The sequence below is a fragment of the Montipora foliosa genome, chromosome 11, assembly GCF_036669935.1.
Source record: "Montipora foliosa isolate CH-2021 chromosome 11, ASM3666993v2, whole genome shotgun sequence".
NCBI lineage: Eukaryota > Metazoa > Cnidaria > Anthozoa > Scleractinia > Acroporidae > Montipora > Montipora foliosa.
In genome coordinates, this window is record NC_090879.1 from 34,612,679 (window position 1) to 34,629,853 (window position 17,175).

Below are 17,175 nucleotides of genomic sequence, written 5' to 3' on the forward strand. Positions count from 1 at the left end.
CCACCTTAAAAAATTCACAGATTTAAGGTGGCTCTGAATCTGCTGAACAGTATTTTTTTTACGTTTGCAGAAAGTTTCATCTTGCCCTAATCTGATTGTTTTTCAGAAAAAAAAGATGGGGTCACCAAGTTCGTTTTTGCGATAATTTTAAGCAGCTAAAGTCACAAAGTAAAGGGTGTTTTTGCCATAGTGACATTAGGTCACAATAATGATGACATCTTGTTCAGCAATAATCTGTGTTTCATTTGGTACCACAAATTATTGGTAATACATGATACTGCACAGGGCTTGAAATTAGCGAAAAAATCCGGTGGCAATTTTGCGACAAGATACGAAAATGTAGTCGCAATTTCGAAAATTTTAGTCGCAAAATTGTCACTCTGCATTGTGTTGTCAGCGGTGAAGCAAAGTAAAATATGAGCCCACAATACTTGTGGTGAAAGAAACCGCTGAAAATGGCGAATGATATTGAAGGAATGGAGTTGTGCACGTAACATCGCTGCGAAACTACGCTACAATTACGCTATCTTCAGATTGAAAGAAAACTCAAGGCGAGAAACAAAATAATTTTGTCATTTCTTCATTTATTTTAGTAAAAAGAGCAGCAAAGTGGCAACTGCTAACCCTTTTGTTTCGAAAGAGCGAAGATGAGAACAAGTCGCAAATTTGCGACTTCTCCAGATTTTTTAGTCGCAAAGGGAAAAAATTCAGTCGCAAATGCGACTGTATTGGTCGCAATTTCAAGCCCTGCTGCATTGTAGTGCCGATCCTTCTAATAAGAGCATTACTTGGAAGCGTTGAAATACTGTTTTGAGCCACCTTAACTAATATGCCAAGAAGTGTGGACTTATGCACAGGACTGCACTCTGAATTCATGTAATGACCCATTGACCAACTTCAAATACTAGGCCTGTAAATACCAGAGAGACTGTTAGTGACAATTTTCCCGTAGGACTAGGGGTAATCTTCGATTTTGAAGTGCGTTCGTTGGGAAAACTTTGGAGGTTGGAATCACTCTAGACAAGCCAAAATTCCATAAAGACTATGTATTTTAATAAAATAATTAGCATTGTATGTGCACTCTCATTGGTCATTAACTGTGTGTAGATGAGAGTATTTAACACGGCTGTGACATCACACGAATTTTGATTCGTTATGTGTTGTCAGATGCCCATTTTGATTGGCTGGTAGGAAATATGAGCATGTATCAAGAAAATCGGTTTCAATCAAGAAGTTAAAAAAAGAGCAGTAAGCCGCATTTTCCTTGATTTGTTGAATTATTTTTGAGAAATATTTTATAAAAGCAATAGAGGACATTTTTCCGTGTTTACATAGCCCCATATAAACATTCGGGGAGCTGGGAGAATTCTCGACAGTTATGCAAACCCTCAAATGTGTCTCAGGCCGGGTTTGCATAACTGTCTCAAAAGGCTCCCAACTCCCCCTCGTGTTGAAATGAGGCTATGTAAAGATGGAAAAAGTCCTCTATTGCTTAAATATAAAGAACGTATTTAGCAGATCAAAAGTATCAATTTGAGAGGTTTCTGCAATGTGGCTAAAACTGAAAAGTTCAGAGTAAAGAGATGATGATGTTAGTCGAAAACAAGATTTGTGAAAATCTGGAATTTGTTCAAATTGTCCCAGAGATTATTACTAAAAAGATGTTACTTGCTTAAAATCAGTGTGTTTTCCATACAAACAATCGTGAGGTGGCGATCGTCATTTGCGCATGCGCGTTTGGTGTAATTCAAGATGGCGCTGAAAAAACAGACAAAAAACAAATACTTTATGCACGTGATCCCCAGGTACCAACATTAGGTAAGGTGTGGGTCTGTTTCTGAGACTATGCCAAAACTACTTTGTGATGCTCAAAGTTAATGTTTGTCAAAACTGTAGTAAAATTATTAACAAATGAACAGACATGCATCCATCTAGTGACTGGCAGGTTTGTTATCTTTACGAACCAGCTCAGCCCATAAAAGGGAAATCTAGAGTAGCATTTAGCATTTTCTTTTTATGCGTACTTCAGTGGTCTAAGAAAGGTCTTTGTGATTTCAGAGCTCCCTACAATTTTCCAAAGATGTTCAGGTCAGCAAGAGTGCAGAGGATCTAATTCTGAATCTGTGCACTAGCAGTCAAGCAAGGATTGGTTATGAAGATCTCACTTGCCACCAGTTCTTCAGTGGTACTGACTGGAACAACTTACAAAAGTGTAAGTCAAGTCATAACTTAGGTCGTGTCCTATTTTAATAGAATGACCGCTTTTTAATTAAACTGTTACATTGTAAATACAAAAACCTCGCCTTTGTAGAAAATCCTGCGCTGAGCGATCGGGCTTTTTTCAGAGTGTTAAACTCGATAAGTATCAGTGCAACACTTACCACTGAATTTTTTTTTCGAGTTAATTCGGGAAATTTGATTTTGAGAAGTCGGCAACGATTCCGATTACCGTCGACGATAGAGAGCTTTAACTAGCAGAACGCGAACGCAAAACGACAAAAAGAGGCTCTGTTGTGCAATAGTGTATTGTTTTTGCCGTTCTCAGTCTTTCCAACAACGTGAAATTATCATATTCGAGGTTATGTGGGGCACGTAAACACCCGACCGACGATAAATTTTCTGTTTTCTGTAAAGCTTCATACCACTTTCATTCCTGGATCTTTGCTTTGCGAAATGATTGAAAGACTGTGAAGTCATATTTTCAGACGACTCTCTTGATGCAGTTGCCGTTTCCATGCTCGCCGCAGAGCCCCGCAATTATAACAACGACGTTATTGTTGCTCTTGGTAAAACGTTTGGACCGACGGAGAATAAAAAAAATTCAGACAATTCGCCCCTTGGAGAATTCTTCCCCAAATTCTAGATTATCTCCCATAAGTACGCACCTCAGTCAATGTACATGCATGTAGATAAAAGACAGTGTTCTCTCATAAAGACCTGTAAGTACTATATTTTCCTTCGTAGTAGAACGTTTCACGGGATAAAACAAACGCACGACAAGACAAGTTATTTCATTGAACACGAAAAAATACGTGGTTAAATTGTGGCGATGTTAGGCGATCAATACGCGCAATCCTTAACCATCAATACGAACCCGATAAATCAAGATTTCATATTTATCGTGGCTCCACTCTGTCCAGCAGATTAGAGCAACTGTCCTTTTCTCAAATTACAGTTGATTATATAAAACGGCATTATATCTAAATGTCTGCAATAGTTGACGACTCTTTATATTTGAGCATAAGTATGTCCATGGGGCGAATTGTCTTGTTGCCGAAGGGGTAGGTAGTGACAAATAATTACAGTTTAATATTATCTTTGATTTCCTCGATATAGACTGAGCCTCTTTTGCATAACCTTCGAAAATGCTAGCATGCCTCTTTTTATGTCGTTGATTAGCGGTACCGCCATACGTTCCTAGCTTGGATGGCGCAACGGATACATCCCATTTTGACGATTTTGAACCGGAGAGTCCTGATCCAATCATTCACTTGGAGAAATACAGCGGCTTATCACAAGAAGGAAAAGGATTCAGTGGAAAAGATTTGCCATTTGTGGGTTTCACATTTTCTAGGAATCTCGCCAATAACCTTCCTTTTTCACCAAGAAAGTAAGTAGTAAAATTAAAGATCCTCAGTGAATTGATACAGCACCGCCTAAAAGTATTGACCCCTGGGGACGAGGCAATACCACGTCTTTGCCACGGGTAGTGGTCCCGCGCCACCGAGGTATGCAATTTTTCTTTTCCTCGGTAAAACCGAGGAGCAATTTGCCGCGGGAAAGAACAATGATCTGTTGCACTTGTCAAATAAGCGGAAGAATGTCAAATTTTACATTTCATGATGAGAAGAATCAGTTATTAATGCAAGAAATGAGAAAGCTAAGGGCGCGATTTACGTAAGGATTCACATTTTATAATCTTTGCATAATGTAAAGCCGGAGACTTCTTTAAAGATACAGAGATACTCAGAGATACTGTTAACTACAGTGTAAGCGACAGCTGTATTGTCCAACAAGCGAAACACTCGTTGCTATCCAAGCTGTAATATTGTATGTGTCTATGAAAACTTTTTTGGTTTCGAAAAAGGGGTGTCTAGAAAACGCAGACCCGCAGACCTAGAAAAGTAAGACCTAGAAAACACAGACCTAGAAAACGCAGACCCAGAAAACGCAGACCTAGAAAACGCAGACTAAACAGAACAGACTAATCCAAACTGGTTTATTCAACTGAGAATCCATCCGTCGACGAAATGGGAAATGACCACTTACACAGACCTAGAAAACGCAGACCCAGAAAACGCAGAGCTAGAAAATAACACTTCTTTCGCAATCACTATTACATACTAAATTCAACAATTCAGTTCAGTGGCGAACAATATAATGACTTTTTGCCTCTGTGATTTATGCGGATGAGCCTTAAAACCTGTGTTGAACACCTGCCGCTAGATCGCTGGAAATGGTTTATTTTTAGTCTGATAAAATGATATCTCTTAGCTTCTTGAGGAGGCAGTGTGGTGCAGTGGTTAGGGCACTTGCCTTGAGATCCGGAGATCCCGGGTTCAAGACTCGCTTTGATCCTGGTAGTCCCTGGTTCAGCTTCCCAGCTGCACATCTAAATAGCCAACTGGTTTGCCTCCGGCCAGTTGGGATTCTCAACAGTTGTTGTTGTTTCGTTCCGTCGTTTCGTTGTGTTTCATTGGCCCTGAAAAGCCCCTGTGGGGAGCGGTCAATTAAGTATATATTGTATTGTATTTTATTGTATTAGCGCGCAGAATTTTAACTTTGACAAAACGCGAGGGCATCTTTGCTTTTATTATCTTGGGTACAGGGTGATAATATCATGATAATCATAAGGAAATCATGGGAATAATGTAGCTAGACTAAAGTTCCATTTATTCAGTGGCACTGTCAAACACGAAAGTTTCTTTTCCTCATCAATGGCACTATTAAAAAATAACTTTTTCCTACCGGTTGATATACAATAAAAAATTGAACTTGGTCGTTATTCTACACAAACATCAACTTCTCCCTTTTACTGCACGGCATCTTTTTCACACTGGTTGGTTTTCTGCCATTTTTCAGTTAAGGTACACTATCAAAACAATTATGCTAGAATTCATAGCATCGCCTTACTCGTGCTTGCTACGACGTTTCAAGTTTTCGAACTAAAATACACTGATTTTTACCTGTTTTAGCCAGTAACACTGTGCACCGGTTATGTAAGCATACGGCTTGGTTAGCATGCTTACCCTAAGACTGCTAAGTGTTGTCCAGTTCACTTAGTATTAAACGAAGTTCCTGTAGTTTATTAAGTTGCTATGCACAACAGACGCCACGTGACGACTCACGCGATGTGTACGTTTGTAAACAGTTAACATGAATGACCGAATTCTTACTGGATAAGTGTTTTGTGTGCTTCTTTTAGGTTGGCCCTTACTTCATCGGGTATTTGTAAATAGTTGCTGTTTAAAGTAAGGAAATGTACTCATGATGCAATTCTGCCTGATGCAATTATAGTACTTTTTTGTATACTTTGCTGAAGAAAGTTTGCTTTCTCATAGGTCCGCTAACTTGCCTTATTTAACTCAAGTTTTTTTTGGCATAGACGTAACTTTGCAAAACACTGTTTAATTCAGTATAAAAGTTACGAAATACTACTAACGCTAAATGGTTTTTTTCTAGGTCTGCGTTTTCTAGGTCTGTGTTTTGTAGATCTGCGGGTCTGCGTTTTCTAGACACCCTGAAAAAGGTTCGATTTGATCTTTTTTCGTCTATGCCTGACCTTACTTTATTTGGAGACTTGAAATTCAAACTTGTGCGATTGTCTTCGTTTTATCATCGCCATTTCGGTGAGAATTTGGGTGGACATCACCGCCAAAAATACAAGAAATTGAAGTAGGACAGAGAAAACAGAAATGGTTTAGTGATGGTTTGGCAATCGAAATAAGTGGTTTTGAAATGAAACTGTTGAAAAACAAAAGGTAAAGTGTTCTTTCGTGAAGCGGTTTAGTCAGAATTGAAATGGCTTAGATTGTTTTGAAATGATTCAGACGACGATGTTCAAACGGAACAGACTGATTGAAATTGGTTTATTCAACTGAGAATCCATCCGTCGATGAAATGGGAAATGATCAGGTCTGACAATAAATGATCTTGTGCCCCGTAGCAGAATGGTTTATTCAAAGAAGGCACGATTCAGCTAATTGAATGGTTTAATGAGGTGTGAAATGGTTTAAGAGACGGGCAATCGATTCAGTGCAAAGTCAAATGGACAAGACAAGACTGAAATGGTTTGGTTAAAGAACGAACGGTTAAACTAATCGACGGACGACTTAATTTACCGGCAAATGGTTTAATCAAGTGTCAAATGGTTTAATAGCCGGGCAAGTGATTCAGTGCAAGGTCAAATGGACAAGTCAAGACTGAAATGACTTAGTCGACGGGAGGTCTGAGGTCTTACGTAAATATCAGTGGTCAGCCCGATAAAACTTGGGACGAACCTGACAAGCTTTTTGTTCTCCGGTTGAAATTGTTTTCTTCCTTTTTTTTGGATGCAGTATTCTTTTTGCTTCGCGAGAACCGGGCTAAATGTAACTGATAAATGATATCTACAACATAAAGATAAACAAGATAAGGTCCTATGTCCCAGTTCAGAGTTTTCTTCTCGATAGCTTTATTACTGGGTTGCCTCATGGCAAACCAGTCGAGGTCTGCGTTTAGTTTGTTTGTTTTCTTTTTTTTTTTTTTTTTTAGTTTTTTTTTTTTTTTTTTTTTTTTTACGTGTCGGTAAAAGTCTTGCCTGTCACTCCCCTGGTAAGTGGTGTCTTTGTGGATAGAGCCTTCTGCGAGTATTTTCTTAGGATCGAGAGGGTAGTGGAAATGCGTAGATTTCTCTGGTGGACACAGTAGAATCATTAACTTAGCCTGCAATGGCGTCGAAAGTCATGTAACGCGAATGGCGTTTTAGTGGATCCTTAAACAAAATATACCCTTATGGAGCTCAATAATAGAAAGTCAGTTGGATAAAATAGGCAGGAATCTCAAAAGTGACGAGCACTGGACTTCGACAACAATCTATCGCCCGTCGAGACGAAATCAAAGTGAGCTGCATTTACCTGAAGTACATGGTAATTTGACACGATTGAGTTTCTTGTCTTCACGCACGCAATGAAATAGGAAGAGGTTTTCGCCTCCAAGAGCAAATATGTTGTTTGTGTCAATAAATATTTCGCTGGAAAAGGATTCTGTGGTATTTTCTGCCTTTGTGAATTATAATATCATGTTGTGTATTGAATTTTCGAGCTTAAGGTTCAAATGTGATATGGGAGAAGTCTTTTAGTATTGCTCTGTAAGCAGGAAGGGTTCACAGGCCTGTTGGAAGCGTGCTTGAGTTTCAACAAAATGAGCCCCAAAATCTGTGAAAACTTGTGACGCAGATGAATAATAAAGTAGCTGCTATTTCCAAAATGATGGAATTACCTGGTGATAAATAACGTCGTACGCGTCTTGGAGAGTAAATTTTGACTTTGCATAAACAAGAGTTGGGCGATTGTGATCTTTGTTTTGACTTCGCTCATTTCATTGTCAACCTTTATAACACTTGACAGAAAAAGAAACTTACAAAAACCCGCTATCTTGCCATCATTTGACACAGATGCTTCACTGTTTGGCGAGTAAACGTGCCGCGGTAACTTAATCACGGCGCCCGCTGAATTCCGGCCATGTCACTTTCGATTTTGCAATTTACTTGAACGTAGCAAAAATCTCCCAAAATGTTTGTCGCTGATCGTAACTATTTATATTCTTTATTCACGGTTCAAAATTAATGTTGTTTTCATGTCGTAAATATTTTATTCTCGATCGACCGTCTGGGAAACTTCCTTCTGCTCTCTCTGAAAACTGTGTTTCAATAGTTATTTGCTTTTTCATCAATATTTGTTTTGCATAAAGCAAGCTAACAGAATCTGTACCTTGCTGAGTTCGCATTTGTTAGCGTTAATAGTATTTTCGGTCAGATGTTTCTGTTTTTTATGAGGGGTTTATTGTTTTGGTCTCCCATCCTAACGCTAACACCGCGAAACAGGGATTGACTTCAATGAAGTTTAGTATTACAAAGCTTTCAGATGCCCAGAGGGCACACTTGTGGTGAAAAGAAGTTGTGAGGGAACTTGAAAATTATCAACATGTCAGCCCAGAAGCCAATGTTTCTCGCTTCTCTTTTATTTGTTATTCTTCAGAGACTGGAATGCTGTATTTCAATACCACACAATTCAGTGCCTTCTGATTTTCTGTAGCACGTACCACAGGCAAACCAGTGTATGCTTCACAGAAGCATCTAGTTCTGATTTTGTACGTGAAATGGAAACTGTGTGGAAGTGGGGTTTCGTAAAGAATGTAGTCTCCTTCCCAACCGTCTTTCGGGATGTCACACAACGAGGTTTGCGTGACATCCTGACCATTGACTACATGACCTACTAAGAAGGATGTTCCTTAAGATAAATCCCTTGAAAATGACGTACTATCCATTTTTTTGTCAAACTTGGCACAATTGATATTCATACACAGGACAAAGGCAATAAACTGATGGTCTCTTTCACCGTGCTTTGTTTCGCGCTGCATTCTTTTTATTCTAAGTACAACAAAAAAGAGCGGTGTGTCACCTTGGTTTTTTTGTTAAAAATTATGTGACACACCGGTCTTCTTCCCACACGCTTGCCGTGGGAGAACAGCTGTGCTGTTCCCAACCCAGCTCAACACATTTGTTGTGTGGAGCTGCCACTTAAAGAGGTGTCTAAGACACCCGCCTGGTATGTTAGCTACGCCATGCTGATGAGACCCAGTATAAGGCCGAAACAGCTGTGCATAGCTGCTAATTGACCAGGTGAAATGGTTGTGCGCATGTGTGATGTGTTGGCCACACCGGGTTGGTGTTTGTGTCAGCTTGCTTTTTTTGTTGTACTTTAATAAAATAAAGGAAATACAGCGCGAAAACAAGCACGGTGACACCATCTTTTTGTTGCGTTTTTTTAGTGTCCTGTGTATGAATATCAATTGTGCCAAGTTTGACAAGAATCTGGATAGTTCGTCATTTTCAAGGGAATTACCTTAAGGGCCATTTTTTTTAGTCAGTCATGTAGTGAATGGTCAGCATGTCACGCAAATCTCTTTGTGTGACATCCCGAAAGACGGTTGCGAAGGAGACTACGTTCTTTACGAAACCCCACTTCGACATAGTTTCCATTTCGCGTACAAAAACAGAGTAAAGCTATCGAGAAGACAACTCTGAACTGGGACATAGGAGCTTATCTTGTTTATGTTCATGCTGTGGACATCATTAATCGGTTACATTTAGCCCTTAGTTACATTTATCTCTGATCTCGAAAAGCAAAAAGAATACTTCATCCAAAAAGAAAGAAGGAAACAATTTTACCCAGAGAGCAAAAAGCCTTTCAGGTTCGTACCAAGTTTTATCGGGCTGTCGACTGATATTTATACGTCAGATCCCCCGTTGACTAAATCATTTCAGTCTCGACATGTCCATTTAACCTTGTACTGAATCACTTGCCCGGCTTTTAAACCATTCGACACTAGATTAAACCATTTGCCGGTACGTTAAGTCGTCCGTGGATTAGTTTAACCGTTCTTTTTTTAACTAAACCATTTCAGTCTCTTCTTGTCCATTTGACATTGCACTGAATCACTTGCCCGGCCATTAAACCATTTGCTGGTGAATTAAGTCGTCTTTCAACTAGTTGAACCGTTCCTTCTTTAACTAAACCATTTCAGTCTTGTCTTGTCAATTTGAGTTTGCACTGAATCGATTGCCCGTCTCCTAAAGCATTTGACACTTGTTGTCACACCTGATCATTTCACATTTGGTCGACGGATGGATTCTCAGTTGAATAAACCAAATTGAATTAGTCTCTTCCGTTTTAACATCGCCGTGTGAACCATTTCAAAACAATCTAAACCATTTCAATTTTGACTAAACCGCTTCACAGAAGAACACTTAACTTTTTTTATTTCGACATTTCCATTTCAAAACCACTTATTTGGTTTGGCAAACCATCACTAAACTATTTCTGTTTTTTCTCTTTCAATTTCGTGTATTTTTGGCGGTGATGGCCGCCCATAGAGAAGCAAGTATTCCTTCCAGATATTAATGTTGAACTTGTGAAATTTCAATTTTTATTTTTCGTTGAGTTGCCAGTAAGCGGATCCCCGTTTATACGCAAAGGGTTCTGGGATCGCCAGGGGGCAAACATTGCAAGTCGCTATGAGAAGACGTAAAGCGGAAACTTATTTCGACGTCAAAAAAATGATTTTTGAGAGAGATCAACGTATGCAGATTTTTTCCCTCGGTAAAACCGAGGTGCAATTTGCCACGGGAAAGAACAATGATCTGTTGCACTTGTCAAATAAGCGGAAGAGTGTCAAATTTTAGATTTCATGGTGTGAAGAATCGATTATTAATGCAAAGAATGAGAAAGCTAAGGGCGCGATTTACGTAAGGACTCAAATTTTATAATCTTTGCATTTTGTAAAACCGGAGACTTCTTTAAAGAAACAGAGATACTCAGAGATACTGTTAACTACAGTGTAAGCGACAGCTGTATTGTCCAATCAATGAAACACTCCATGCTATCCAAGTTGTAATACTGTATGTGTCTATGAGAAATTTTTTTGGTTTCGAAAAAGGGGTGTCTAGAAAACGAAGACCCGTAGACCTAGAAAACACAGACCTAGAAAACGCAGACCCAGAAAACACAGAGCTAGAAAATAACACTTCTTTCGCAATCACTGCTACATACTAAATTCAACAATTCAGTTCAGTGACGAACAATATAATGACTTTTTGCCTCTGTGATTCATGCGGATGAGCCTCAAAACCTGTGTTGAAAACCTGTCGCTAGATCCCTAGAAATGGTTTATGTTTAGTCTGATAAAATGATATCTCTTAGCTTCTTGAGGAGGCAGTGTGGTGCAGTGGTTAGGGCGCTTGCCTTGAGATCCGGAGATCCCGGGTTCAAGACTCGCTTTGATCCTGGTAGTCCCTGGTTCAGCTTCCCAGCTGCACTTGTAAATAGCCAAGTGGTTTGCCTCCGGCCAGTTGGGATTCTCAACAGTTGTTGTTGTTTCATTCCGTCGTTTCGTTGTGTTTCATTGGCCCTGAAAAGCCCCTGTGGGGAGCGGTCAATTAAGTATGTATTGTATTGTATTTTATTGTATTAGCAAATCATGACGCGCGCAGAATTTTAACTTTGACAAAACGCGAGGGCATCTTTGCTTTTATTATCTTGGGTATAGGGTGATGATATCATGATAATCATACTGGTTGGTTTTCTGCCATTTTTCAGTTAAGGTGTACTATCAAAACATTATTCATAGCATTGCCTTACTCGTGCTTGCTACGACGTTTCAAATTTTCGAACTAAAATACACTTATTTTCACCTGTTTTAGCCAGTAACACGGTGCACCGGTTATGTAAGCATACGGCTTGGTTAGCATGCTTACCCTAAGACTGCTAAGTGTTGTCCAGTTTACTTAGTATTAAACGAAGTTCCTGTAGTTTATTAAGTTGCTATTCACAACAGACGCCACGTGACGACTCACGCGATGTGTACGTTTGTAAACAGTTAACATGAATGACCGAATTCTTACTTAATAAGTGTTTTGTGTGGCTGCTTCCTTTAGGTTGGCCCTTACTTCATCGGGTATTTGTAAATATTTGCTGTTAAAGTAAGGAAATGTACTCATGATGGAATTCTGCCTGATGTAATTATAGTACTTGTTTGTATAGGTTGCTGAAGAAAGTTTTCTTCCTCATAGGTCCGCTAACTTGCCTTATTTAATTCAAGTTTTTTTTGGCATAGTCGTAACTTTGCAAAACACTGTTTAATTCAGTATAAAAGATACGAAATACTGCTATTAACGCCAAATGGTTTTTTTTAGGTCTGCGTTTTCTAGGTGTGTGTTTTGTAGGTTTTCTAGACACCCTGAAAAAGGTGCGATTTGATCTTTTTTCGTCTAAGCCTGACCTTACTTTATTTGGAGACTTGAAATTGAAACTTGTGCGATTGTCTTCGTTTTATCATCGCCATTTCGGTGAGAATTTGGGTGGCCATCACCGCCAAAAATACAAGAAATTGAAATAGAACAGAGAAAACAGAAATGGTTTAGTGATGGTTTGCCAAACGAAATAAGTGGTTTTGAAGTGAAACTGTTTAAAAACAAAAGGTAAAGTGTTCTTTCCTGAAGCGGTTTAGTCAAAATTGAAATGGTTTAGATTGTTTTGAAATGGTTCAGACGACGATGTTCAAACGGAACAGACTAATTCAAATTGGTTTATTCAACTGAGAATCCATCCGTCGACGAAATGGGAAATGATCAGGTCTGACAACAAATGATCTTGTGTTAGTCGACGGGAGGTCTGAGGTCTGACGTAAATATCAGTGGTCAGCCCGATAAAACTTGGCACGAACCTGACAGGCCTTTTATTCTCCGGTTGAAATTGTTTTCCTCCTTCTTTTTGGATGCAGTATTTTTTGCTTGTCGAGAACAGGGCTCAATGTAACTGATTAATGATGTCTACAACATGAAGATAAACAAGATAAGGTCCTATGTCCCAGTTCAGAGTTTTCTTTTCGGTAGCATTATTCTGATTTTGTACGTGAAATGGAAACTGTGTGGAAGTGGGGTTTTGTAAAAAGAATGTAGTCTCCTTCCCAACCGTCTTTCGAGATGTCACACAACGAGGTTTGCGTGACATCCTGACCATCGGCCACATGACTGACTAAGAAGGATGTTCCTTAAGGTAATTCCCTTGAAAATGACGTACTATCCAGATTTTTGTCAAACTTGGCACAATTGATATTCATACACAGGACACTAAAAAAAGGCAATAAACTGATGGTCTCTTTCACCGTGCTTTGTTTCGCGCTGCATTCTTTTTATTCTAAGTACAACAAAAAAGAGCGGTGTGTCACCTTGGTTTTTTTTGTTAAAAATTATGTGACACACCGGTCTCTTTTGGTGATCCACCTTCCCACACGCTTGCCGTGGGAGAACAGCTGTGCTGTTCCCAACCCAGCTTAACACATTTGTTGTGTGGAGCTGCCACTTAAAGGGGTGTCTAAGACACCCGCCTGGTATGTTAGCTACGTCATGCTGATGAGACCCAGTAAGGCCGAAACAGCTGTGCATAGCTGCTAATTGACCGGGTGAAATGGTTGTGCGCATTTGTGATGTGTTGGCCACACCGGGTTGGTGTTTGTGTCAGGTTGCTTTTTTTGTTGTACTTTAATAAAATAAAGGGAATACAGCGCGGAAACAAGCACGGTGACACCATCTTTTTGTTGCGTTTTTTTAGTGTCCTGTGTATGAATATCAATTGTGCCAAGTTTGACAAGAATCTGGATGGTTCGTTATTTTCAAGGGAATTTACCTTAAGGGCCATTTCTTTTAGTCAGTCATGTAGTGAATGGTCAGGATGTCACGCAAATCTCTTTGTGTGACATCCTGAAAGACGGTTGGGAAGGAGACTACGTTCTTTACGAAACCCCACTTCGACATAATTTTCATTTCACGTACAAAAACAGAGTAAAGCTATCGAGAAGACAACTCTGAACTGGGACATAGGAGCTTATCTTGTTTATGTTCATGCTGTGGACATCATTAATCGGTTACATTTATCTCTGATCTCGAAAAGCAAAAAGAATACTTCATCCAAAAAGAGGGAAGAAAACAAAATCACCCAGAGAAGAAAAAAGTCTTTCTGGTTGGTACCAAGTTTTATCGGGCTGACGACTGATATTTATACGTCAGATCCCCCGTTGACTAAATCATTTCAGTCTTGACTTGTCCATTTGACCTTGCACTGAATCACTTGCCCGGCTTTTAAACCATTTGACACTAGATTAAACCATTTGCCGGTACGTTAAGTCGTCCGTCCATTAGTTTAACCGTTCTTTTTTTAACTAAACCATTTCAGTCTTGTCTTTTCTATTTGACATTGCACTGAATTACTTGCCCGGCCATTAAACCATTTGCCGATGAATTAAGTCGTCTGTTAACTAGTTGAACCGTTCCTTCTTTAACTAAACCATTTCAGTTTTGTCTTGTCAATTTGACTTTGCACTGAATCGATTGCACGTCTCCTAAACTATTTGACACTTGTTTAGATCAAAACAATCTAAACCATTTTAATTTTGACTAAACCGCTTCACAAAAGGACACTTAACTTTTTGTATTTCGACATTTCCATTTCCAAACCACTTATTTGGTTTGGCAAACCATCACTAAACCTTTTCTGTATTTTCTCTTTCAATTTCTTGTATTTTTGGCGGTGATGGGCGCCCATAGAGAAGCAAGTATTCCTTCCAGATATTAATGTTGAGCTTGTGAAATTTCAATTTTTATTTTTCGTTGAGTTGCCAGTAATCGGATCCCTGTTTATACGCAAAGGGTTCTGGGATCGCCAGGGGGCAAACATTGCAAGTCGCTATAAGAAAATGTAAAGCGGAAACTTATTTCGACGTTCAAAAAATGATTTTGGAGAGAGATCAACGTATGCAGTGTTTTTTTCCTCGGTAAAACCAAGGTACAATTTGCCGCGGGAAAGAACAATGATCTGTTGCACTTGTCAAATAAGCGGAAGAGTGTCAAATCTTACATTTCATGGTGTGAAGAATCGATTATTAATGCAAAAAATGAGAAAGCTAAGGGCGCGATTTACGTAAGGACTCAAATTTTATAATCTTTGCATTTTGTAAAAACGGAGACTTCTTTAAAGATACAGAGATACTCAGAGATACTGTTAACTACAGTGTAAGCGACAGCTGTATTGTCCAATCAACGAAACACTCCATGCTATCCAAGTTGTAATACTGTATGTGTCTATGAGAAATTTTTTTGGTTTCGAAAAAGGGGTGTCTAGAAAACGAAGACCCGTAGACCTAGAAAACACAGACCTAGAAAACGCAGACCCAGAAAACGCAGAGCTAGAAAATAACACTTCTTTCGCAATCACTGTTACATACTAAATTCAACAATTCAGTTCAGTGACGAACAATATAATGACTTTTTGCCTCTGTGATTTATGCGGATGAGCCTCAAAACCTGTGTTAAAAACATGTCGCTAGATCGCTAGAAATGGTTTATGTTTAGTCTGATAAAATGATATCTCTTAGCTTCTTGAGGAGGCAGTGTGGTGCAGTGGTTAGGGCGCTTGCCTTGAGATCCGGAGATCCCGGGTTCAAGACTCGCTTTGATCCTGGTAGTCCCTGGTTCAGCTTCCCAGCTGCTCTTATAAATAGCCAAGTGGTTTGCCTCCGGCCAGTTGGGATTCTCAACAGTTGTTGTTGTTTCATTCCGTCGTTTCGTTGTGTTTCATTGGCCCTGAAAAGCCCCTGTGGGGAGCGGTCAATTAAGTATGTATTGTATTGTATTTTATTGTATTAGCAAATCATGACGCGCGCAGAATTTTAACTTTGACAAAACGCGAGGGCATCTTTGCTTTTATTATCTTGGGTATAGGGTGATGATATCATGATAATCATACTGGTTGGTTTTCTGCCATTTTTCAGTTAAGGTACACTATCAAAACATTATTCATAGCATTGCCTTACTCGTGCTTGCTACGACGTTTCAAATTTTCGAACTAAAATACACTTATTTTCACCTGTTTTAGCCAGTAACACGGTGCACCGGTTATGTAAGCATACGGCTTGATTAGCATGCTGACCCTAAGACTGCTAAGTGTTGTCCAGTTCACTTAGTATTAAACGAAGTTCCTGTAGTTTATAATTAAGTTGCTATGCACAACAGACGCCACGTGACGACTCACGCGATGTGTACGTTTGTAAACAGTTAACATGAATGACCGAATTCTTCGTTAATAAGTGTTTTGTGTGCTTCCTTTAGGTTGGCCCTTACTTCATCGGGTATTTGTAAATATTTGCTGTTGAAGTAAGGGAATGTAATCATGATGGAATTCTGCCTGGTGTAATTATAGTACTTCTTTGTATAGGTTGCTGAAGAAAGTTTGCTTCCTCATAGGTCCGCTAACTTGCCTTATTTAACTCAAGTTTTTTTTGGCATAGACGGAACTTTGCAAAACACTGTTTAATTCAGTATAAAAGTTACGAAATACTACTAACACCAAATGGTTTTTTCTAGGTCTGCGTTTTCTAGGTCTGTGTTTTGTAGATCTGCGGGTCTGCGTTTTCTAGACACCCTGAAAAATGGTTCGATTTGATCTTTTTTCGTCTAAGCCTGACCTTACTTTATTTGGAGACTTGAAATTCAAACTTGTGCGATTGTCTTTGTTTTATCATCGCCATTTCGGTGAGAATTTGGGTGGCCATCACCGCCAAAAATACAAGAAATTGAAATAGAACAGAGAAAGAGAAATGGTTTAGTGATGGTTTGCCAAACGAAATAAGTGGTTTTGAAATGAAACTGTTGAAAAACAAAAGGTAAAGTGTTCTTTCGTGAAGCGGTTTAGTCAAAATTGAAATGGTTTACATTGTTTTGAAATGGTTCAGACGACGATGTTCAAACGGAACAGACTAATCCAAACTGGTTTATTCAACTGAGAATCCATCCGTCGACGAAATGGGAAATGATCAGGTCTGACAACAAATGATCTTGCGTTAGTCGACGGGAGGTCTGAGGTCTGAGGTCTGACGTAAATATCAGTGGTCAGCCCGATAAAACTTGGCACGAACCTGACAAGCCTTTTATTCTCCGGTTGAAATTGTTTTCTTCCTTCTTTTTGGATGTAGTATTTTTTTGCTTGTCGAGAACAGGGCTCAATGTAACTGATTAATGATGTCTACAACATGAAGATAAACAAGATAAGGTCCTATGTCCCAGTTCAGAGTTTTCTTTTCGATAGCATTATTCTGTTTTTGTACGTGAAATGGAAACTGTGTGGAAGTGGGGTTTCGTAAAGAATGTAGTCTCCTTCCCAACCGTCTTTCGGGATGTCACACAACGAGGTTTGCGTGACATCCTGACCATCGGCCTCATGACTGACTAAGAAGGATGTTCCTTAAGGTAATTCCCTTGAAAATGACGTACTATCCAGATTTTTGTCAAACTTGGCGCAATTGATATTCATACACAGGACACTAAAAAAAGGCAATAAACTGATGGTCTCTTTCACCGTGCTT

General features: G+C 39.3%; 1 protein-coding gene across 1 annotated transcript in view; it reads left to right on the forward strand.

The window, feature by feature from the left end:
- LOC137974875 (citron rho-interacting kinase-like) overlaps window positions 1-17,175 on the forward strand; it is an 88,211-nt gene that overhangs the window by 7,592 nt on the left and 63,444 nt on the right. The window contains exons 7-8 of the mRNA XM_068821867.1: window positions 2,059-2,212; window positions 3,400-3,610. Coding sequence (XP_068677968.1) covers window positions 2,059-2,212; window positions 3,400-3,610 — 365 coding nt within the window. The remainder of the gene's footprint in view (window positions 1-2,058; window positions 2,213-3,399; window positions 3,611-17,175) is intronic.